Source organism: Lepus europaeus, chromosome 4 (assembly GCF_033115175.1).
Source record: "Lepus europaeus isolate LE1 chromosome 4, mLepTim1.pri, whole genome shotgun sequence".
In the NCBI taxonomy this organism is placed as follows: Eukaryota; Metazoa; Chordata; class Mammalia; order Lagomorpha; family Leporidae; genus Lepus; species Lepus europaeus.
This window is the reverse complement of record NC_084830.1, coordinates 76,350,900-76,376,296: the sequence shown is the minus strand read 5'-3', so window position 1 is coordinate 76,376,296 and position 25,397 is coordinate 76,350,900. Positions and strand designations below refer to the sequence as shown.

Genomic DNA, 25,397 nt, shown 5'->3' with positions numbered 1-25,397 from the left:
CATTTATACTCCTACCTAGCTAGAACCACTACTAGTGTCTTAGTCTGACTGGACTGCTACAGCAAAATACTGAAAGCTCAGTCTCTCTCTCTCTCTCTTTACATTTTATTTACTTATTTGAGAAGTAGAGTTACCGACACAGAAAGGTCTTCCATCAGCTGGTTCACTCCCCAAATGGCCACAATGGCCTGAGTGCCCTGGGCCATTCCCAAGCCAGGAGCCAGGAGCTTCCTCTGAGTCTCCCATGTGGGTTCTGGGACCCAGCACTTGGGTCATCTTCCACTCCCTTCCCAGGCCATAGCAGAGTGTTGATGGGAGGAGGAGCAGCTGGAACTCAAACCTGTGTCCATATGGGATGCCGGCACTGCAGGTGGAGGCTTAGCCCACTGCACCACAGTGCCAGCCCCTCAGTCTCTTTATAAACGGGAAATTTCTCACAGTTCTGGAGGCGGGGCTCATCAAGGTGCTGCAGGTTCAGTGTCTGGTGAAGGCCTGCTAACTGGTTCATAGCTGGTCCCTTCCAGCTAAGTCGTCATGCATCTGGTAGAAGTGGAACAGTCCCCTGGGGGCTCTTGACTATAAAGGCACCAATTCTGTTCATGAGGGCTCCTCCTGTGACCTCTCACCTTCCTGCAGCATCATGCTGGTGATCACATTTTAACGTGAAGTGGGGAGAGACACACACATTTAGACTGTAGCAACCAGTGTTCTTCAAATAAGCTAACAGAAAAGAAAACACTCTGGTATTTATTTATTTAATTAAAGATTTATTTATTTATTTGAAAGGCGAAGTTAGAAAGAGACACAGAGAGAAGGAGATCTTCCATCCACTGATTCCCCCTCCCTCCAAATGGCCCCAACAACTGGGACTCAGCTAGACCAGAGCCAGGACCCTGGGGCTCCATCTGGGTCTCCCATGTGGGTGGTGGGGGCCCAGGCACTTGGGTCATCTTGGGCTGTCTTGTCCGGCACGTTAACAGGGAGCTGTATCGGAAGTGGAGTAGCTAGGGCTTGAAACCACGCTCATATGGGATACTGGTGTTGCAGGCTGTGGCTTAACCCACTGTTTAATGCCAGCCCCATGCTTTTGTATTTAGTCTTATGGACTGAGTTGATATAATCACATATTTTTTCTTCTAGTTTTTTTGTTTTTTGTTTTGTGTGTGTGTGTGTGTGTGTGTGGCCTTCACCATCTGTCAGCACCTTGCTAGTCAGAGTTGTTCACTGATGGAATGACCCAAACATTTATTCCTGTAGGATCCAGGTTCTTGTAGTTGCATCTTCACTGGGTTGCCACACTGGATATGTACCAGTGAATTTTGGTTCCAGATGTAAGATTTCCTTCCCTCCTCCATTGTAGAGAGGCAGCCCACTATTGGAACGATAGCTTAATGAGCAGAATTGAGTAGTGAGTAGTTTTATTTTGCAACCTAATAGAACAAGACTGTTGCAATGTGGAAGCATCCCACCAAACCCAAGATTGCAATGGAAGCATAAATTCCATAAGGAATCCTTAGATAGCAGCAACACAAATAGAGACAGCCCCAGTATGTGCTGCAGTAAGGCACACACCATCTCTAGAATACAGCTCTCGGTTACCGGCTGCTGCTTCCTGTGGGCGATCTGCTCAGGCAGGCAGCTGCTCCTGGGTGAAAGGTGAGACACTGAAGTCCGCAGCAGTGAGCCTGTTGCCACACTTCTTTGCCCTCGGTGTGTTCCCTGGTTTGATGTGATCTTGTACTGCTGCGAAATTACTGCACTCTAACCAGTTGTGCCACTGGAGCTCCTGATAAGATCTCATGTGGGATTCTGTGACATTGAAAAATGCCTGCTGTAAGGAAGAGTGGCGATTCTAACAGAAGCCTTTCAGGCAAGGACGGGCTATTTGGCTTCTGTGAGGACAGATCTTCCCTGTGGCTGTCTGGTCCCCTTGTAGGAGAGTGTCATGGTGGGACCCGGTGTTGGTCTTTGCTGTTGAGATTTGGCACTGAGAACGGGCAGTAGCTATTATCAGTTTCAGTGAGTGTAAGGTGATCCTTGTGTTGTTTAGCTGCTATATAGCCCTAACCCTACAACTCTGGTCACTTTGTCATGGGTCAAGCCAGCAATGGGACAACTGGAAAAGAAGCTTATTGACACCATTAGACAGATCATCTGGATCAGCTGATTACTGGGAGCCTCTCTCCCATGGTTGACCTGTAATGGGTGTTTCTGTGGCCTTGGGTATGTTCACTTTCCGTGTGACAGTGAAAAGTTCATTCACAGTCTCCTCTTGTAGACCTCCCCCCCCCCCTTTTTTTTTTTTTAAGATTTATTTATTTATTTGAAAGGCAGAGTTACAGAGAGGCAGAGGCAGAGAGAGAGAGGTCTTCCATCTGCTGGTTCAGTCACCAGATTCCACAATGGCTGGAGTTACACTGATCTGAAGCCAGGGGCCAGGAGGTTCTTCTGGGTCTCCCACAAGGGTGCAGGGACCCAAAGACTTAGGCTGTCTTCTACTGCTTTCTCAGGCTATAGCAGAGAGCTGGATCGGAAGTGGAGCAGCTGGGACTCAAACTGGTGCCCATATGGGATGCCGGCACTGCAGGTGGCGGCTTTTCCCTCTATGCCATGGTGCTGGCCCCACTTCTCTGTTTTAAAACTAATCTTGCCATGTGGTTTTTCTGCAAGCCCCTGATGAGTAAGCTCTCCATTAGCCACTGCCTCTGAGTCATCATAGGTCTTTTCAGCATCCTACTCACATGTATGATGCTCAGAATTTTGCCCACTGGGAAGATTTCCTTTCACTGCTTTCTTTCAGCTCCATCCTGAATGGAGCTGCCTTTTCTCATTTCCAGCTAGTGCCAGCACACTAGGCGTGACCTTATATCAGCAGATGGGCCCTTTTCTTCCCCTGCTAACTGGCTACTGGATCTCCCTGTGAGGCCTCTAAAGTGTGGGTTGAGAGAACGCTAACAGGGGAGGAGGAACAAGTACCAGCGGAGCCTGCACTGCCTCACACTACAGCCTACTTGTGCCTTCCAGACCTGCTCAGGCCCACTCTTGATTTTACCATTCCAAGTGGTGTGATTCATTGAATCAAATAATACTCTGTTCATGAGGGGCTATTGTTATAGAGTCCCTTGGATTTGCATAGGCGGGTATCTAATCATCCTAGGCCTAGTAGCAAGCCAGATGTCAAATGGACAGTAGTTGTTGGCAAATACTAAGGCAGGGTTGAGGAGCCGTTTTTCTGGCAGGGGCCATTTGATATTTATAACATCGTTGGCAGGCCATACAAAATTATCAGCCTAAAAATTAGCCAGCTATAGATTTAGTGAATTTTAAGTGCCATCTGTGGTTGCCTTGGCAGGGCCACACTAAAGGACTTTGCAGTCCTTAACCTGCAGGCTGGGCAGTCCCCACTCCTAACCTAAGGGGTCTACAACTTTTATTTTATTTTTTAAAGATTTTTTTATTTGAAAAGCAGAGTTACAGAGAAAGAGAAAGAGGGAGAGAAAGAGGTCTTCCATCCTGTTTCACTTGCTAAATGACTGCAACGGCTAGAGCTGGCCTGGATCGAAGCTAGGAGCGAGATGCTTCCTCTGGGTCTCCCATGGGAGCAGCAGGGGCCTGGGTACTTGGGCCACCTCCCACTGCTTTCCCAGGCACATTAACAGGGAGCTGGATCGGAAGTGGAGCAGCCAGGACTCAAACTGGCGCCCTTGTGGGATGTCAGCACTGAAGGCTGTAGCTTAACCCACTATGTCACAGCACCAGCCCCAACTTTTATTTTCTTGATGCTTGTCAGAGGTGCCTCAACCCATCCTTGTTTGCCATCTCACTTCTAGGACAGTTGAGTGTGCTGAGGCTAAGAAAGCTTTGATTGCTGTCCCTTCTCTTGCAAAAGGCTTCAGTAAAACCTGGCTGCCTCATGAGCTTGCCGGTAAATGGGTCAGAACAGCGTTTCCAAATACAGTGTTCACCAGGTGTTCTGCCTCTTCCTCAGGGAAAGTGGTGAAAGGTAGAGCAATTCCTTTCACCTGATACAAGATACCCAGCTTCAGACCAGTGGAACCCATCTGTGTGGCAGATCCCTGAACTTGCGTGGTGTTTTTCCCCCCTCTTCTGACTTGTCTGTGTATTTTTTTTTAAGTTTATTTGTTTATTTATTTATTTTTGGACGGGCAGAGTTAGAGAGAGAGAGACAGAGAGAAAGGTCTTCCTTTTTCCATTGGTTCACCCCCCCAAATGGCCGCTATGGCCGGTGCGCTGTGCCGATCCGAAGCCAGGAGCCAGGTGCTTGCTCCTGGTCTCCCATGCGGGTGCAGGGCCCAAGCACTTGGGCCATCCTCCACTGCCTTCCTGGGCCACAGCAGAGAGCTGGGCTGGAAGAGGAGCAACCGGGACAGAATCCAGCACCCCGACCGGGACTGGAACCCGGGGTGCTGGCGCCACAGGCGGAGGATTAGCCTAGTGAGCCGCAGCGCCGGCCTTGTCTGTGTATCTTAATAGATATCTATAGTGCTTGCTACTTGCTAAGTTCAGGTAAGAAAATGCTGTCCGTGTGGTGGCCTGTGAGCTGTCAACATGATCACAGTCCCTCCAGTCTGTGATATAACCAGGCAGGCATAAGCCTCAGATGAAACAGTGAAGGGGTGCTGCTGTTTCCAGGACAAATTGAGGACAAATTGCATCTCAGTGTCCTTCTTGATGGTGATGGAAAACAAGACATTAGATACCTGATCAGGGGTTAGGCTAATTTTCTTCAGCCAAAAGTGTCACCACAGCTGTAATTGGCATCTCTGTCTGATTAAAATTGGGCTAATCCAGTCATAGTCCAAGGGTTTTGTGACTTTGGTCCAGGTAAATGGGCAAGTTAAAATGAAAGGGTTATTACCCGGGGGAGGGTTCAATGCTCCTGCACCCTCCAACTTTTTAATAGTGGTATTGATTTTGGAACTTTTGCCAGGAATGTGATATAGTTTCTAGTTACTTTCTTAGTGGAGAGAGGGAGATAGTTCTAATGCCTTCACATCGGCCCTTTCTCCATAATAGTTCTTATGACGTGAGACAGGGAGCTAGTGAAGGTGTTGGTCACGTGCTGAGTGAATTCATTTCCACTAAAATTCCGGGACTAGGGAAATAAACACAGGACAGGCCTGTGGTCCCATTGGAACTACCATGAAACTAAGGCTGACTGTATCTCTTGCCTGGCCTCTGGAAGTCCCACTCTGACTGGTAGACCAGGTTTTGAATCTGTGTGGATTAGTATAGTTCAGAGCTGATATCCAGTGACCCTTGGAAGAATTACGTATTTCCCTTCCCACAGTGAAAAGTCAGCCTGGGAACTGCTACACCTGGAGAAAGACTACTAGTATATGCTTGTGGCCATATAAGGGCCACAGTAATCTTGACTTTGGTTCTCTGTAATCTAACATCCCTGGATTGTACTTTCATCTGTGCTTTCTAGACTCCTGCTGTTAACACTTATTGAGATTTTGGGTTTTTTTGTTTGGTTGGTTTTTTATTTTTATTTTTTTAATAAAGGCAGAATTGCAGAGTAGACTTTGAACTTCTTTCTGGGCTCCTTTGGGTTATAAGGCAATGAAGGGTGATGGGAGTGGGTATTGAGGATCCACATCACCTTCCTGTGAAACAACTTGAAAGGGCTTGGGATGGGGCCATTGGAAGACTGGTGTTCTGGGAAGGGTGCAAGTAGCTGCTTTCAGCGAGCAAGTTCAGGAGTAGTCCCACATTCTTTTTTTTTTTTTTTTTTTGACAGGCAGAGTGGATAGTGAGAGAGAGAGACATAGAGAAAGGTCTTCCTTTTTGCCGTTGGTTCACCCTCCAATGGCCGCTGCAGCCGGCGCATTGTGCTGATCCGAAGGCAGGAGCCAGGTGCTTCTCCTGGTCTCCCATGCGGGGTAGTCCCACATTCTTAGCCTCATCTGTGGGCAGCCAAGTGTATGCGCCTGTGATTCAGGATCATCCTCATTTCCAGCCTGTGCCTTTATGTTAGTGTATGTAAATTTGCAGGGTTGCATGTTTCACTGACTCCACAGTGCTTCCCCTCAAACCCCGGGCTTGATCTTAGTCCTGTCAGCTTGGCAGCTCTAAGAGACAAAGGATTGTTTCAAACAGCCCTAGATTTCCCACCTCTCTTTGGGAATTCACAGCTTTCAACTCTTATTTGCTCTGTGTAAATTCTCAAGGACAGCAGAAACAGGAGTAGCCCCAGCCCTTGGGTACAGTTTATGAAGTTAGCATAGCCTGCCCTCCACCTCTGCTCAGTCCTGTGACACTGTCACAGGAGGTAATTTGAGTGATCATGATGTCAGTGGGTGCCATCCACTCCCTCCACAGGAAAGTAATCAGGTAGCTTATCACATGTGCATCCCATGTTTGAGGCTCTGTTTCGTGGGGTCATTCTGGGTACCAGTTAATTGCATCAGTCATATGACACACAAGTAATTGAAGGGAGTCTACCAAAAGCAGTGCTTACTAAAAGATGCTGTGAGCAGGGCTGAGGGAACCAACAAGGCATGGTGAAGCCCTGTTTTTACAAACAAGATCAAGAAACCATTGCTACTCCCAGACCTTCAACTGTAGCTGCGGGAGAGGGGCTTCCTGGTAGGGACTGTAGCCTTAGGTAGAGAAGCTGCTGCTGTCAGAGAGAGAGTGGGGATTGGGAGCATCTTGCTTCTCCTGCCCTCTGACCTGCTGCTGCCTCTCACTGAACCCAGTGAAAGATCAAGCACAGGCGGCTTCCATGTACAGTCCACAAAGGGCAGCTTTCTGGGCAGGTAGCAGGGTCAGAAAGAGGAGTGATTGGGTCTGCAAAGGCACGTTGAGAGTATCTAGCACAGTTGCCGATCAAGGATCAAGTGTGCACCTTGTGTGAAAGCCTCTACATGTAACTGCCTGCTGTAGCCAAACTCTCAGATGTGCGCTGGGCTCCTTGTGCAAAACAGCTTCTCGTGCCCACCAGCTCTTTGTTTCTTCCTTTATGTTTGATACCATGGAATGAGATATCTCTACTGTCCCTTCCAAAGATCTGCGGTCTGTTGCTTTCCTGTAATTCTGCTCTCGTGGGCCCCGGCACAGTCAGACATTCATGGTGGTACGGAATAAAGAGCCAGCAGGGCCTGGCAGGCCCTGAGTCCCACATTCTCAAGTGAGAGGTATGGAAGGTGTAGCTCATATTCTTCCCTGTCTGATTTGTCTCAGCTGCAGGTGGGGAAGGGTAGGCTAAGGTGGGTCCTGGGGCTAATTAATCTACCTTAGAAGAGCCATGTGGTCCTCCAACTCTAGTCCTCAAACAGTGGCCCAGTGTGATAGGAGGGCAGGCTTGGCTCAGGTGCTACCCTGGACTCATTGGAGACTTTTATGGACATTTGGAGTGCTGTGATTTATTTATTTATTTTTAAAGATTATTTGAAATGAAAGAGTTACAGAGACAGAAAAAGAAAGAGAGATCTTCCATCTGCTGGTGCACTTTCTAAATGGCCACAATACCTGGGGCTGGACTAGACCAAAACCAGGAGCATGGAACTCAATCAGGGTCTCCCATGTGTGTGATAGGGATCCAGGTACTCAGGCTTTCCCAGGTACAGTAGCAGGGAGCTGGATCAGAAGTGAAACAGCCAGGACTTGAACCAGTGCTCAGATGTGATGCAAGTGGCAGTTTAATTGGCACCACAACCCTGGCCCCCTAATATTGCTGTAAATTAACAGTTGTTATGATCTGTATTTAGGAGGAAACCAGTTCTATTTCCATACATTATCACAGCTAATTCAGCCACATAAACATCCTTCCCGACTGCATTTCCAGGAGCAAATTCAGCAAGGCTCATTTTGAATCGTGTCCTAGGAAGTACCCTTCATCAAAACTCATTCCACCTGAGTATTTGATGCCTGCTGATAGATAGTTGAAATCATTACCTGAATATAACTTATTCAGTGACCAGATCTGATAGAGGGATTTCCTGAAATTAATCATCCTGGGAAATTATCCAGGCAAACCAATCTTTTAACAGATACTGTTTGGTGGCAGAAGAGAGTATGGGCTGCTGAGTGTAGCAAAAGTGACACGGGAAGCTCTTTCATGGGTGAAATGGTACTAACATACTGCATTTATTCTGTACGAACATCTGCAATGTGTCTGACCAGGGGTCCTGTGCATAAGAATCATCCACTTGTTAAAATGCAACATAGCACAGTGGCTCAGAGTCAGGATTCTGTAATCAGACTGCTTGGGTTCAAATCCCAGTTGCTTCATTTGTAAAACAAGGTTAAATAGTTACCTGCTGTATAGGATTGTAATTGAAGTTGTTCAACAACTCCACTAGTTAATCATAATGCAAGAAGTCAAAGCCACGCTTTGAGTCCATCCAACTAGAGCTCTTTTAGGTGAGAATTAGCCTTCATTCAAATGAATTGTGGATGTCAGATCCCACAATTTCCTACCTGGTAAGTGTGAAACTGGGATGCTAATGTTTGTGGCTTAGTGATAGAAGAATAACAAAAACTAAAAAAATTTTTTTTTTTTTAAACAGGCAGAGTGGACAGTGAGAGAGACAGAGAGAAAGGTCTTCCTTTTTGCCGTTGGTTCACCCTCCAATGGCCGCCGCTGTAGGCGCGCTGCGGCCGGCGCACTGAGCCGATCCGATGGCAGGAGCCAAGGTGCTTCTCCTGGTCTCCCATGGGGTGCTGGGCCCAAGGACTTGGGCCATCCTCCACTGCACTCCCTGGCCACAGCAGAGAGCTGGCCTGGAAGAGGGGCAACCGGGACAGGATTGGTGCCCCGACCGGGACTAGAACCCCGTGTGCCGGCGCCGCAAGGCGGAGGATTAGCCTAGTGAGCCGCGGCACCGGCCCACAAAAACTAAATTTTAATATGGCTTGGGCTTAGGAGCAAAAGGAAGTTCCCGCCAGAATAGTCATAAAATGAACCTAATGAACAAGTAATGATAAGTCATAGTATTTCAAATGGCTTTTGCTAATCAGTTCTCTCCCTCCTCTCCCCCTTTTTTTCTGTTGGTTAAGGTCACATGATGGAAGTTGAACATTCCCTCAAGAGGTTTTATGTTTTGGATTAGTTGTTTGTCCTCTGCTGACCATTTCTTTGGACTCACTTTTGGTGTTAAATGCAAAGAGTATATACCATGGACTACAAGGAAAGCTGCCCAAGTGTAAGCATTCCCAGCTCTGATGAACACAGAGAGAAAAAGAAGAGATTTACTGTAAGTATGTAATATAAGGCATATGGGAAAACATTGAATGTAGAGACTGTTTGCACTTCTGCTTTTGTCTGTCCCTAACGTAGAACATCCTCCACACCGTCAGTCACCACATACCCAGGTTTTGTTTCTTCTGAATGATCTATTCTGTGCAAAGCCTTCCCTGTTGCCATAATGGAGGAAGTTTTTCTTGTTTTATGTAGGTTTTTGCCTGTTTACCTTCCCCTTAGAGAATATTGTAAAGCCATATGATAGACTTGCCACACAGTGTGCATAAGTATGGACCCATGTACACACTCATAATTTTATGTATAATTTGAGGGCTTTAATGGACTTCTGAAGTCATTGTTCCTGGGTTGAGACACTTTCTTGGAATTTCTGAAGTGTCTTTCTTATGACATTTATTAGTTTCTACCTCAATTTTAACAATATTCAATAATTTATCTTTTTCCACCTTAAACACAATGTCTATTTCTAATTTTAATTTTTATCACCACAGTATCCATTATGGGGTTTTATGAAGAGTAAACACAATAAATATTTGCTGAATTGGTGTATCAGTGATTATTATTGGCAAGTAGTCATTTTTCTAATTAGTATAATGAGATGTAAAATACTGTATTTAGTTCCAATAGTCCAGTTATTGTTCACAGAGCTCTGCTGCCCTCTTTCCCCCTGAAAGTGTTATTTGTCTATAATTGATCATGTCTGTCCTGCATTTTCTCCCTATTGAGTAGTATGAGAAACTCATTTAACCTAATTCTGTTTAACAGTTAGTTTGATCTACTAATTTGAACACTTCTTTTAGGTAAAAATGCCCAGGCTGTCTTAATGCTTCCTTCTGCAAGTTGGCCTCATGGTGTATGAGAGGAGGGATGTCCCTGTTCAGAGAGTTGATGACTGACCTCACAGTAGCCTGGTGAAGGCTCTTGCAACCTTGTCATCCTTCTAGATATTCGCCATTCCAGCTGGTCTGGCAGCTACCTGGCTGTGATTGACCTTATATAACCCTGGGTGTTTTGCTGGCATCCATTCATTGTTGGCATCTGCAGTTGATGACCTAACTTGTGATCTCTACTGGCTGAGCCAGGTCTTGTGGCTCACTGCTGACTCCATGCCTTGTCTCTGAATAGCTAGAGAGCCCCTGAGGCTCTTGACACACATCTGTCAATTGTTCCTGGCTCATTGGTCCAGCCTCTAATAAGGGAGTTGCTTGTCCCTGGCTATTTGATTCCCATGACAAGTGACTTTCAACTCAGAATCCATACCACGTGGGAGTGGGTGAAAGCTAAGGATTTAAACTAAACCCTTTGATACTCCACTCTTCCTTCTTAACTCTGTGGAGCTGGTTGCCCCCAAATAATGGCTTTCTCCCAAGGTCCCAGACAGGGGCAGGGAAACAGCCCTTATGCCTCCTGATCTCCCTTTCTAAACAAACACCGTTGTCCCCCTCCTCCATGTCATTCATGAAGCCCAGAGCAGACACTGCAAGGTGTGTCTGACCATTTACCTCTGCTCAGCCTCTATGTGTTACAGGTTCTTCCTGTACAGCATTAACCAATGTGCATTTGGTGAACATTTGTACAAGCAAGTTTTTAGCAATATACCATTGATGTTAAACAAGGGCTAATACCCCCTGGATGCAATACTGGCATTTGTGAAGACTTTCCTTCCTTCTCCCTCTCCTGATTTCTGCTTTTGGGCTGCTCGGTCCTTCAGGGGCATTATCTTCTTCCAAGTTTGACAGAAATTTATACGCAGTAAATACAGATAACAAGTTAGGTGTCCTTAGATTTTTCAGAGTAGAACCATTGCCATATCTTGTGTGAAGGGGTCAAGGAAATCTAGAACGAACTCTTAGCCAGATGTCTCCACCAGGCTGTGCCCTGATTTCTCAACGGCCTTTTCTAAATCACCTTGTTAATTTACTTCAGATTCTGCTCCGTTGCCTGTTAGGCTTTTTCTGACCATCTTAGGTCAAATAGCACCTTCACACCTTTTTTTTATTCTTTTTCTTTTTTTCAGAAGGCTTCTATTTAATGAATACAAATTTCTTATGTACAGCTTTTAGGAATATAGTGGTTCTTCCCCCCCATTCTCACCCTCCCACCTCCTCTCCTATCCCACCTCCTACTCCCTCTCCCATCCCATTCTTCATTAAGGTTCATTTTTAATTAACTTTATATACAGAAGACCAACTCCATACTAAGTAAAGATTTCAACAGTTTGCACCCCCACACACACACCAGGTATAAAGTACAGATTGAGAGCAAGTTTTACAGTTATTTCATATAGTACAACTCATTAAGGGCAGAGGTCCTACATGGGGAGTAAGTGCACAGTGACTCCTATTGTTGATTTAACAGTTAACACTCTTATTTTTGACATCAGTGACCACCGAGGCTCTTGATATGAGCTGCCAAAGCTATGGAAGCTTTTTGAGTCCACAAACTCCGTTGGTATTTAGACAGGGCCATATGCAAAGTGGAAGTTCTCTCCTCCCTTCAGAGAAAAGTACATCCTTCTTTGATGGCCACTTCTTTCAACTGGGGTCTCACACACAGAGATCCTTCATGCAGAACATTTTTTTGCCACTATGTCTTGGTTTTCCATGCCTGAAATGTTCTCATGGGCTTTTCAGCCAGATCCAAATGCCTTAGGGACTGATTTTGAGGTCAAAATGTTATTTAAGGTGTTTGTAATTCTATGAGTCTGCTGTGTGGACTGCTTCCCATGTTGGAACTTTCTCTCCTTTTTTTATATTAATATATTTTTAAAGATTTATTTTATTTATTTGAAAGACAGAGTTAGAGACAGAGAGAAAGGTCTTCCATCCGCTGTTCACTTTCCAGATGACCGCAATGGCAGGAGCTGTGTCAATCTGAAGCCAAGAGCCAGGAGCTTCTTCTGGGTCTCCCATGTTAGTGCAGGGGCCCAAGGACTTGGGCCATCCTCCACTGCTATCCCAGGCCACAGCAGAGAGCTGGATTGGAAATGGAGCAGCTGGGACTAGAATCGACGCCCATTTGGGATGCTGGCACTGCAGGCCAGGGCTTTAACCCGCTGTGCCACAGCGCCAGCCCCTTTCTCCTTTTTAATTCTATCTGTTGTTATTACCAGATACTTGGTCTTATTTATGTGATCCCTTTGACACTTAACCCTATCTATATGATCAATTCCACACTGAATATGATCACTTTATCATGTAAGATAGGGTTAGTACTGCCCAACATAATGGAATTTGGAGTCCCATGGCAAGTTTTTAGCTTTACCCTTAGGGATAAATCCGTGGGGATGTGTGCTGAACTGTACAGCTCCTCCCTCTCTCACCCCCACTCTTGCTTTTAACTGGGATCTATTTTCAATTGCCTCAGTACACCTATGATCAGTTCTATGTTCAGTAAAGAGTTCAACCAACGGTATTTAGAAAAAGAAAGAATAAATAAAAAAGTAAAATGAAATGGTGAACTGTTCCTTGACAGTCAAGACAAGGGCTGTTCAAGTAATTGCTTCTAGTAGTTTCAGTTTCACTTCTACAGGTTACCTTTTAGGTGCTCTGTTAGTTATCACAAATCAGGGAGAACATATGGTATTTGTCCCTTTGGCTTATTTCACTAAGTATGATGTTTTCCAAATTAATCTATTTTGTTGCAAATGACCGGATTTTTTTTTTTAATCCACTGTGTAGTATTCCATAGAGTACATATCCCATAGTTTCTTTATCCAGTCTTCCATTGACAGACATTTAGATTGATTCCATGTCTTAGCTATTGTGAATTGAGCTGCAATAAACATGGAGGTGCATATGACTCTTTTATTTGCTGATTTCATTTCTTTTGGGTAAATTCCAATGAGTGGGATGGCTGGTTCGTACGGTAGGACTATATTCAAATTTCTGCGGTATCTCCAAACTGTCTTCCATAGTGGTTTTACCAGTTTGCATTCCCACCAACAGTGGATTGGGGTACCTTTTTCCCCACACCCTCACCAGCATTTGTTTGTTGATTTCTGTATGAAAGCCACTCTAACTGGGGTGAGGTGAAACCTCATTGTGGTTTTGATTTGCATTTCCCTGACAGCTAGTGATCCTGAGCATTTTTTCATGTGTCTGTTGGTCATTTGGATTTCCTCTTTTGAAAAATGTCTGTTGAGTCCTTTGCCCATTTCTTGACTGGGTTTTTTGTTTTGCTGTTGTCAAGTTTTTTGGTCATTTATATATTGTGGTTATTAATCCTTTATCAGTTGCACGGTTTGCAAATAATTTCTCCCATTCTGTTGGTTGCCTTGTTACTTTCCTGTTTCTTTTGCTGGAAAGAAACTTCTCAGTTTGTTGTAACTCATTTGTTAATTTTGATTTTTGCCTGTGCCTCTGGGGTCTTTTCTAGGAACTCTTTGCCTGTGCCAATGTCTTGCAGGGATTCCCCAGTGCTCTCTAGTAATTTGATGGTATTGGGTCATAGATTTAGGTCTTTAATCCATTTTGAATGGATTTTTGTGTAATGTGTAAGGTAGGGGTCCTGCTTCATACTTCTGTATCACACCTATCCTTTGAGTCTCTATCCTGCTTACCTTACTTAATTTTTTAATAGCAGTTACTACCACTTGCCATATTTGGGGTTACATCTGCCTTCCTTAACTGGAATGCAGGGTCTTTGAAGTGAGGATTTCCCAAACTATTGTTTCACCAACTCTTGGTAAGGAGATGTTAGATGTTCAACAAATATTTCTTGAATTGCTGTTGAGTGAAAAGTGATAGTAAGTTCACAAGTTAGTTGCTGGTCACTACAGTATGGTCTGTGGGCCTCAGGAAACTTGGTACTGTTCAGCACAGATGGACCCCACCCCTAAAAGCAGAACCCGTGTCCAGCTTCATTAGGCCTAGGTGCTTGCTTTATTCTTTTTTTTTTTTTTACAGAGTAATTTTTTTAAAAAATATTTATTTATTTATGTGATAAGCAGAGTTACAGAGAGACAGAAGTACAGACATGGTGGGTGGGAGGGCGTCTTTCGTCTGCTGGTTCATTCCCAATATGGCTGCAACTGCCAGAGCTGGGCCAATCCAAAGCCAGGAACTTGGAGCTTCTTCTGGGTTTCCTACGCGCAGGCAGGGGCCCAAGGACCCGGGCCATCTTCCACTACTATCCCAGGCCACAGCAGAGAGCTGGATTGGAAGTGGAACAGCCAGGGCCCGATCCAGCGCCCATATGGGATGCCGGTACTGCAGGCAGCAGCTTTACCCTCTACACCATAGCGCCGGCTCCTGCTTTATTCTTAGGAACAAAAACATACATTATGAGGACTGGTGGTATGGTACAGTGGATTGTGGTATAGCCACATAAACCACTGCTTGCAACACCCACATCCCATATCATCATGCCAGTTCAAGTCCAGGCAGCTTGGTTTCTAATCTAGCTTCCTGGTAATACAGCTAGGAAGGCAGTGGGCAGTGACCAAGTACTTGGGCCCCTTCCACCTGTGTGGAAGTCTGGGATTGAATTCCTGGCTTCCTGGGTTTGGCCTGATCCAGACTTGGTTGTTGCCTTTTGGGGACTGAACCAGTGGATAGAAGATCCTCTCTGTCTCTGTCTCTCTCTCTCCCTATTTCCTTCCCTCTCTGTTACTGTGCCTGTCAAATAAATAAATCTTAAAATTAAAAAAAAAAATTTAAAGACAGACATTACATTCCTGAGCATTTGATGATATTGTTATGCTCTGGTTCTCATATGTCTTTTATGTTACCTTGCGCTGTGAAGCTGCTGACAGACACATTGCATTGCAGGAGTTTTGACTTCCGCTGTAAGTCATACTTTCAGTTATTCATTTGACAACTTGTCACTGAGTTTCTGTGTTGTGCTAGGAACTGTTCTAGGCGCTGAGAATTCAGTGGGTGGTAAGAGTGATAACAGCTCTAGCTCTACATTCTGGTGGAGCAGGACAAATACTAAGGAAAAAGAAAAAGTAAAAAGATAACTTCATGTCATAACTAGTATTGTACTACGTTATGGGAAATCTTTAAAAAATGTTGAATAGTTTTTGTCTATTAATGTTTTATGAAAACTTGGTTAAAAAGCACTTGCTTATAAATTATAATGTTAATCAACAACTTCACAAACCTTGCTGTATCTTGTTTCCTGTAAGTATATTTGCCACAGAGCTGCTCCAGTCTGTAACCCAGACTTCCTTCTAGGCGTGGGTAGCCAGGAGATGCCATCTGACCTTTCAAAGGCTCATTGTCCTCACCAGCAAGTCAGCACAAAGAGTTGAGAAGCTTTTGAGATTATGTGTAGTCTAGTCTGGGTCAGCTTCAACAGCACCTTCGCAAGGTCTTTGTTGTTCTTTACTTTTTTTAAACTTTATTTGCATGGATTTGGAAGGCAGAGAGAAAGACAGAGATAGCTTCTGTTTCCTGGGTTACTCCCGAAATGCTTGAAACAGCTGAAGCTGGGTCAGGCTGAAACCAGGAGCCTGAATTCAGTCTGGGTCTCTCACATATCCAAGTGCTCTGGATCTGTGAATGTGGCCATTTCTTAAAGAGTACTGCAGAATTCAAATAGTGTAATCATGTATAGTATCAGAGAGCTATCACACAACTATGAGCTTGTTAGTGTAGGTTAACTCTCTTGTATGGGAAGAGATAGTTTATACACATTTGTTTGCCTCCTTTCTGAAATAAAACTGGTTTCCTCTTCTATATTGTCAAACAGTTTCTGGGCAAGTGTGTTGTAAGCCCCAAAGCAGTTCACATCTCTTCCCCTATAACCCAAGGCAGACATCAGTCAGCCTTTTCTCATCTTGGATGCCTGGATTCTTACTTTCCTGTTAGAAGTGATACAAGATCTTTGAGGTCCTAAACTCTTTGCCGTCATTGGTATGTTGAATTATATTCTGACAATACCTGTGGAGTTAATTATGGAAGTTAATCCTGAATTGTAATTATTGAGTATTTGATACTGGTTCTGGTACATAGAGGGTTAGAAGATTTAGATTTTTATCTCAGTATAAGGATTTTTATTAAGTCTTTGGACTTGGGCAAAGTTAACTTTTTGGGATATCATTTCCTTTATGTATAGTGGGGGTTATAATATTCTGTTTACTTTATAGAGTGGTTCATTATAGTAACAGATTATATATATGGAAATGTTAAACACATATCAGACAGTATTAAGACTTCCGAGAATAAATTCTCTGTTTGAAAAATACTGTGTAAAAGATGACCTGGAAGGAAAAGAACCAATCAGTGTTAACTGTGAGCCAGGCATCACTTTTGAAAATACAGTTAAAAGTAATAGTTAACCACTAGGGAAGAAAAGAGGAAAATAGCATCAATTGAATGTCTTCTTAGGGGAAAAAAAAATCTGGTTTAGGGGAAAAAATCTGAAGTAAGAATAGCAAAGTTAAGATTTCAATATGTCTAAATAGTGAGTACACAGTTGTTCACTATGTTATTCTCTGAAAATTACACACGTTTCATAACATTTTAAAGATGAAGTACCACCTTTTGTTAAGATAAAAGAAGTGTGTCAGTTGGTACACTTATGTGTCTTTGAGAATCATTTACAAACAATACCTGTTTCACAAGTATCAAAACAGGTTTCATGTATTTAAATAGCTCATGGTTTTTTTGTAACTAGATTATGTTATTTTTATTTCCACAGGTTTATAAAGTGCTGGTCTCAGTGGGCAGGAGTGAGTGGTTTGTCTTCAGGAGATACGCAGAGTTTGATAAACTTTACAACACTGTGAGTAATAGTATGCAGGATTTCTATTTAAAGCAAAACACCTGAGAAAACTCTCAACTAAAGAGATGTATTTGAATGATCAAACTAATGCACACATAGATCAGACAAGCAGGTAGGAGTAAGAGATTCTTTAAAGACATCCTAACTTTGGAATTCTTACAGAAAAGATGGAAAGAGAACTGTTGAGCACTTCTAAACAAACCACTGAAGCTGTGAGAATTAATGAATAATTTTGTTTTTTAAAAAAGATATATTTATATATTTGAAAGAGAGAGAGGAAAAGGCAGAGAACTGAGAGGAGATTCCATCTGCTGCTTCACTCCCCAAATGGCTGCAAAAACCAGGACTGGGCCAGGCCTGAGCCAGGAACCTGGAACTCCATCTGGGTCTTCCATGTGAGTGGCAGTGTCCCAAGTACTCAGGCTGTCTTCCACTGCTTTCCCAGGAACATTAACAGGGAGATCAGAAGTGGAGCAGCAGAGACTTGAACCAGGGCTCACATAGGGTGCCAGTGTTGCCAGCGGTGGCTCAACCTGCTGCACCACAATTCCAGCCTTGAATAGCTTTACATAAGTTTTAATGTTATGGAATATTAGAAATATTTTCTACCTATCTCCCTAATAGTCATTAATCATGTACTGCTATGTGAATTGTCCAACTATAAGCTTTAGATCTGAAAGTCTTTCATGGGCCCACCCTCTTTCCATGATTTAATACTTAGAGAATTCATTATTCTGAAACATCTGTATAGCAAAACTAGATTAAATTTAAAAATTGCCTAGAAATGGCCATTTAGTCCAGTAGTTATGATACCCATGTCCTATATCAGAGTACCTGGGTTTGGATCCAGCTTCCTGCCACTACAGTCTCTGGGAGGCAGCAGGTGATAGCGTCAGTAGTTGGATCCTTGCCATCCACACAGGAGACATAGATTGAGTTCCTGGCTCCTGGCTTTGGCCCTGGACCCACCCTGGCTATTGTGGGCATTTGGGGACTGGATAGGAGTGCTCTCTTATTTGTTTCTCTGTCTTTTTGCCTCTTGAATGAATGAATGAATGAATGAAAGATGGCTTTATTCAAAGAAAACTGTTAGCATTTTATTGTGTTTTCTTCTCTTTATACAATTGGACTTACCAAATATGGTTTTAAATACTACTTAAAGGACAATGAGGGGCCAGCACTGTGGCTCAGGGGGTTAACACCCTGGCCTGAAGGACTGGTTCTAATCCCGGCTGCTCCTCTTCCAATCCAGCTCTCTGCTGTGGCCTGGGAGAGCAGTGGAAGATGGCCCAAGTCCTTGGGCCCCTGCTCCCACATGGCTCCTGGCTTCGGATCGGCGCAGCTCCAGCCGTTGCGGCCATCTGGAGAGTGAACAGTGGATGGAAGACCTCTCTCTCTGTCTCTGCCTCTCTCTGTAACTCTGCCCGTCAAATAAATAACAAAGTAAATCTTTAAAAAACCAAAAAGGACAATGAGATAGTCCTTTGTGACTATAATGAAATCATACTTTTGAAACGAAATAGTAGTCAATATGAGTTTGTATGGGAATGTCTACTGCAATTTTTTTTTTAAAGATTTATTTATTTATTTGAAAGGCAGAGTTACGGAGAAGCAAAGGCAGAGAGAGAGAGAGAGAGAGAGAGAGAGAGAGAGAGAGGTCTTCTGTCTGCTGGTTAACTCCCCAAATGGCTGTAACAACCTCAGCTGAGCTTGTCCGAAGCCAGGAGCCTGGAGCTTCTTCCAGGTCTCTTTCGTGGGTGCAGGGGCACAAGCACTTGAGCCATCTTCTGCTGCTTTTTCCCAAGCCTTAGCAGAGAGCTGGATCAGAAGTAGAGCAGCTGGGACTTGAACTAGCGCCCATATGGGATGCCGGCATTGCAGGTGGTGGCTTTACCTGCTATGCCACAGCATCAGTTCTGTAATTATTTTCTTTAAAGGAGAAATGTTTATAAGACTCAGTAACACAAAAAGGGTAGAGTGTCTTTAAGATATATATTTTTATTTGTTTGAAAAGCAGAGTTATGGAGAGAGAAGGAAAGGTGGAAAGTTCTTCCATTCACTGGTTCATTCCCCAGATGGCTGCAACAGCCAGAGTCAGGCCAGGCCATGCCAGAACCAGGAGCCTGGAATTCCAATGAAGTCTCCCACATGGGTGGCAGGGGCCCAGGCACTTGAGCTATCTATTACTTTCCCAAGTGCTTTAGCAAGGAGCTGTATCAAGTGGAACCAGCACCCATATGAGATGCTAATACCCAAGTAGCTTAACTTACTGTGCCCACATTGCTGGCTCCTCTCTTTTGTAATTTTTATTGATTTTTAAAAGCTGGTTTAGGCCAGTGCCGTGGCTCACTAGGCTAGTCCTCTGCCTGCAGCGCCAGTACTCCAGGTTCTAGTCCCGGTTGGGGCGCCGGTTCTGTCCCAGTTGCTCCTCTTCCATTCCAGCTCTCTGCTGTGGCCCAGGAAGGCAGTGGAGAATGGCCCAAGTGCTTGGGCCCTGCACCCACATGGGAGACCAGGAGGAAGCACCTGGCTCCTGGCTTCAGATTGGCGCAGCGTGCTGGCCATAGTGGCCATTTCGGGGGTGAATCAACAGAAGGAAGACCTTTCTCTCTGTCTCTCTCTCTCACTGTCTAACTCTGCCAATCCAAAAAAAAAAAAAAAGCGGGTTTATATTGGAGGCTAGGTGAGTGTTGAACTGTTAGCTGTATTTAAGTCTTAGATACCTGTTATCTACATGATCAGCTCTGTGTGTTTGTGTGTACGTGTGTACACGCACGCACACACACATGTGCACTAGGGAGGTTGTGATCCTACAAATCTAACTATACCCATTAGGAAACCTGGGTTATACTTGTGTAAAGATAAAATGGCTATGGTGTTTCTCTCTCTCTGTCACACACACATGCACACTTTATATGAACTTCTTAGAGGATCAGATTTTACACAAAGAATTTTAACTAAGATTTGAGACTTCTGTATTTTGCTTAAAAGATTTTACAGGCTAGATTTAGTTTCTAAATACACTATCTTTTATAGAACTGTTCATAAGAAGGAATGTTATAATAAAACTCAAAAACATGGAGATCCCTCACCAACCAGTGATGTGTTTTCTTAATGATTTCGTGATTTAAATGGCTAGTAAATCATTAGGTGGGATGCTCATATTTGAGGGAACTTGTCTTCGGTCCCTCCCCTCATGATTATTTTCATTGTCTCTTCGATGAAACACCCCATCTTTAAACTTTTTGCAGAAAAATTTGCTTTTTATGTAGTTCAGTTTTTATCATCCATCTCCATCATTTCTCTTGTATATCACTTTCTTTTCTAAGTTCTTCTTATTTCCTCACTTTCTGTGTCTACCGCTCTCTTAGTGTATGATTCCTTCTAATTCTGCTTCCTGTGGGGAAAGGCAAAGGAATAATCAGAATGGTAGCAGTTATGTTTTTTAACACTACAGAAATCAGGTTCAACCTGACCTGGATCTCCCTGAGTTCAAAAACATGGATTCTTCCCTGTGGCCCTTTTAGAATAAAAGAAAAGACAAAAGGAAAAATTTCCAGCATGTAAGCACTTTTCTGGATTTTATAGGCAACATGACCGTGGTGTAGAGTGAAGAATACATTCTTCCTTTCTTTGAATTTCCTGTCAGTTGGTAGTTAGAGCTGTAGTTTTTATATGTGTATATAGTTTTGTCATCATACTTATAAAAAAAGTGTAACTCTCACCTCTCTGTAAATCTGCCCTTCAAATAAATAAATAAATCTTATGTAGATATGTCCTGATTTAGTGACTTTAATTTCTTCAAGACCAAATTTGCCTTCTCTGAGCAAAAGCAAATCTTATCAGTATATTGGAAATTAAAAGAAAAATACACAATATTAACACAGAATGTTTTTTATTTTTTTAAAAGACTTATTTATTTATTTGAAAGGCAGAGTTACACAGAGAGAGAAGGAGAGGCAGAGAGAGACAGAGGTCCTCCATCCTCTGGTTCACTCCCCAGTTGGCCGCAACAGCTGGAGCTGCGCCGATCCGAAACCAAGAGCCAGGAGCTTCTTCTGGGTCTTCCCATGTGGGTGCGGGGGCCTAAGGACTTGGGCCATCTTCTACTGCTTTCCCAGGCCATAGCAGAGAGCTGGATTGGAAGTGGAGCAGCCGGGACTCGAACTGGTGCCCATATAGGATGTCGGCACTGCAGGCGATGGCTTTATCCACTACGCCACAGCGCTGGCCGCACACATAGAATGTTGATTACTAGAGGCTGGAAAGGTTGGAAGAGATAAAAGGAGTTTGTATAAAGACAAACAGGAAGCTGGGTGTGATGCATTAATTGTGACAAATATACTAACATGGGATGTTAATAGGGAAAATGGAGGGTGTGTAGGAACTCTGTATTTACTGCTTCACAATTTTTGTTTTGTAAATTTAAAATTAATAATAAAAATGTATACTTTTACAAAGTAATAACAGGAAAGCTAGAACACCAGTCATTGAAAGCGATATGAGTCAGCTTTCTTAAAAAACTAGCCAGTATATTCATGTAGAGAGAACAGGAAGATCCCATGGTGTCCTGGGGTAATAAGTGGTTGGGAGCATGTATTCAGCTTACACAGGAGATTGTAGTCTAAGCACTTAATATGATTTATGTTAAGCCATACAACAAATCTGTAAGATAATTGCTAAAATTATACCCATTTTACAACAAAGAAATCAAAGCACAGAGATGTTAAGTAAAGTCATAGATATTAAGTATTTTATTGGGACAATATAGGATGATTAATCAGTCTGTGGTGTTTTATTGGTATAATTAAATATTGTAAATTTGATTTAAAATATTTAGAGGTATATCTTTTGATTTAAAAGTATATCTTTTGCTGGATTTCAGAAAAAACAGATTGTATGTATAACTAGAAGACTTACAACATTAGTCCACATGATGTTATTTTTTTGAATTCTAGTTAAAGAAACAATTTCCTGCTATGGCCCTGAAAATTCCTGCCAAGAGAATATTTGGGGATAATTTTGATCCAGGTAAGCAGTAACTTCATAGACCAGCCGCTAAGTGATGGTTGGAGTTTGAAGTGGTTAACATATTTATTGCACTGGGTAGTGGTGCAAGACCTTCAAAAACTAATTGATCTCATGTTCCATGAAAATAATGCTTCAGCAAGGTGCTGAGGCATATTTTAAACACTTCATGTATTATAATTCATTCGGTCCTCACAATAATCCTGTGAATTACTGTTTTCAATGCAGTTTTATAAATAAAAAAACTGAGGCACACATAGCTATGAATTTACACAGTTACATACTTGGTAGTAAGTGGCAGATTTAAAAGTTAAGTTCGGGTACTGTGGCTTCAGATAAGTTTATGGCTCATTAAGGATAACTTAGGGTGTTTTCTACTACTCCCATGGAGAATATTCTTTCTTGTATTCAGAAACATCTATTGAACATCTACTCTGTATGTAGAAACTTGTGGGGATCTGAATGGGTTAAAAAATTTCCTGTTCACTTTCAGGATTCTGCTCACACACAGGGTTTCAGGAATCTGGAGTCTTAAGTGTTTTTTTGTTTTTATTTTTGTTTTTTAAAGATTTATTGATTTATTTGAAAGAGTTACACAGAGAAACAAGGAGAGGTAGAGAGAAGGAGGTCTTTCATCTGCTGGTTCATTCCCCAAACGGCTGCAACGGCCAGAGCTGCGCTGATCTGAAGCCAGGAACCTGGAGCTTCTTCTGGATCTCCCACATGGGCACAAAGGCCCAAGGACTTGGACCATCTTCTACTGCTTTCCCAGAGAGCTGGATTGGAAGTGGAGCAGCCAGGACTCGAACTGGTGCCATATGGGATGCTGGCACTGCAGGGGCCGGCTTTAACTGCTACATCGGCCCCTGGAGTCTAAGTGTTTGAAGTAATCAACCCTGGAACTTTGCCTAGAACCTAAGAGATCAGTCAGTCCCGTTCATGATGACTGCTATGGGGAGACACAAGTCTCCTTATGCACCAGCAGTTCTGTCAGAGGACTCACCGATCTCTGTGATGAATCCCAAAGGGCTCGCAGTCACATTTTTCTTTAAAAGTTTATTCTTGGGGTCACAGTGTGGCACAGCAGGTTAAAGCCCTGGCCTGAAGTGCCGGCATCCCATATGGGCGCTGGTTCTAGCCCTGGCTGCTCCTCTTCCGATCCAGCTCTCTGCTATGGCCTGGGAAAGCAGTAGAAGATGGCCCAAGTCTTTGGACCCCTGCACCCGTGTGGGAGACCTGGAAGAAACTCCTGTCTCCTAGCTTTGGATCAGCAAAGCTCCGGCCGTTGCAGCCATTTGGGGAGTGAACCAACGGACGCAGACATTTCTTTCTGTCTCTTCTTCTCACTGTCTGTAACTCTACCTCTCAAATAAATAAATAAAATCTTTCTATTTTATTTTATTTATTTATTTTTTTGACAGTGAGAGAGAGAGACAAAGAGAAAGGTCTTCCTTTTTCCATTGGTTCACCCCCAAATGGCTGCTATAGCCGGTGCGTTGAGGCTGGCACACTGCGCCTGATCCAAAGCTAGGATCCAGGTGCTTCCTCCTGGTCTCCCATGGGGTGCAGGGCCCAAGCACTTGGGCCATCCTCCACTGCCTTCCCGGGCCATAGCAGAGAGCTGGCCTGGAAGAGAGGCAACCGGGACAGAATCCGGTGCCCCAACTGGGACTAGAACCCCGGGTGCCGGCGCTGCAGGCAGAGGATTAGCCTAGTGAGCTGTGGTGCCAGCCAATAAAATCTTTTTCTAAAAAAAAAAGTTTATTCTCCTTCTAACCTTCAGGCCGCTGGGTCATCTACCTTAGTCCTCTCAACTGGAGGCTCTTTATTCTTTACAGTTTTTGAAACTCAGAACAGAAAAACAACTAAAGCCAGGAACCCAGAATTCAGTCCAGATCTCTCACATGAGTGGGACAACTCAGCTACTTGAGCTATCACCTGTTGTCTACCTTAGCAGGAAGCTGGAGTCAGGGACTGAACCATGTGTGAACCCAGCCATTCTGATATGGGACTTGGGCATCTCAATTGGTGTTTTAACATCTAGACTAAATACTTGTCTTAGGTTGAAGTTTTTTCTTTTTATATGTGAGTGGCAGAGAAAGGAAGAAGCAGAGAGAGATCTTAATCTCCTGGTTCATTCCCCAAATAGCTGCAATAGCTGGGGTGAGCCAGGCTGAGCCTGGAGCCTGGAACTACATCGGGGTCTCCAGTATGTGTGGCAGGGGCCAAAGTACCCAGAGCAACTTCCTCTGCTTTCCCAGGCACATTAGCAGGGAGCTGGATTGGAAGTAGAGCAGCCAGGTGCTCATATGGGGTGACAGCATCACAAGTGACAGCTAAACCCACTACTCCACAGCTCTAATCCCTGGCTAAAGATTTTAAATATCACTTAATATCTGACTTAAACTTTTAATAGTTAAGGATTCTGAACAGTGTATGCAGTATTAATTTTGTTAGCTAGTGCTTTTTTTTTTTTTTTTTCCCTGCTTGTTGGATGATCATCACAAAATGTTATCGCTGGAAAGAAATCTCTCAGATTAGCTAATCCTGTCCACTATTTGAGAGATGAGAGAAGGTAAGAGTTTGAAGTTTGGATATCAATGAATGGCAGAAGTGAGAAGAGATCTTGGACTCTAGCTCACTGTAGTTGTTCATTGGATAAACTTATTTTTAAATTTCAAATTCAACATATAATTCTTTTTATTTATTTATTTATTTTTGACAGGCAGAGTGGATAGTGAGAGAGACAGAGAAAGGTCTTCCTTTTTGCCACTGGTTCACCCTCCAATGGCCACTGCAGCCGGCGCATCGTGCTGATCCGAAGCCAGGAGCCAGGTGCTTCTCCTGGTCTCCCATGGGGTGCAGGGCCCAAGCACTTGGGCCATCCTCCACTGCCTTCCCGGGCCATAGCAGAGAGCTGGCCTGGAAGAGGGGCAATCGGGATAGAATCCGGCGCCCCAACCGGGACTAGAACCTGGTGTGCCGGTGCCTCAAGGCGGAGGATTAGCCTGTTGAGCCACGGCGCCGGCCTATTTTAATTTTTTATTATTTAAAAAGTCTGTTTGAGGGGCTGACATTGTGGCACAGCAGGTTAAGCACCACCTGTGACACCAGCAACCTACATGAGTGCTGGTTCAAGTCCTAGCTGATCTGCATCCAGTCCAGCTCCCTGCGAGTGTTCCTGGAAAGGCAGTAGAATCTGGCCCAAATGCCTGGGCTCCTGCCACTCACATATGAGACTCAAATGGAGTTTCTGGCCACTGGCTTCAGGTTGGTCGGGCCCTGACCATTGTGGCCATTTCGGGAGTTAAGCAGTGGATGGAGGTTCTCTCTCTGTTCTCTCCCTCTGTCTCTGCAACTCTGCCTTTAAAATAAATATTTTGAAAAAAATGGGGAGGCAGAGAGCGAG

The 25,397-nt window shown here is 43.8% G+C and overlaps 1 protein-coding gene across 2 annotated transcripts in view; it reads left to right on the top strand.

The window, feature by feature from the left end:
- Positions 1-25,397, top strand: part of SGK3 (serum/glucocorticoid regulated kinase family member 3) — a 153,144-nt gene that overhangs the window by 85,164 nt on the left and 42,583 nt on the right. For both annotated transcript variants that reach the window (XM_062188403.1, XM_062188402.1), the window contains exons 2-4: positions 9,028-9,224; positions 16,877-16,960; positions 21,919-21,991. In XM_062188403.1, the coding sequence (XP_062044387.1) occupies positions 9,129-9,224; positions 16,877-16,960; positions 21,919-21,991 (253 nt within the window). In that variant the 5' untranslated portion in view covers positions 9,028-9,128. The remainder of the gene's footprint in view (positions 1-9,027; positions 9,225-16,876; positions 16,961-21,918; positions 21,992-25,397) is intronic.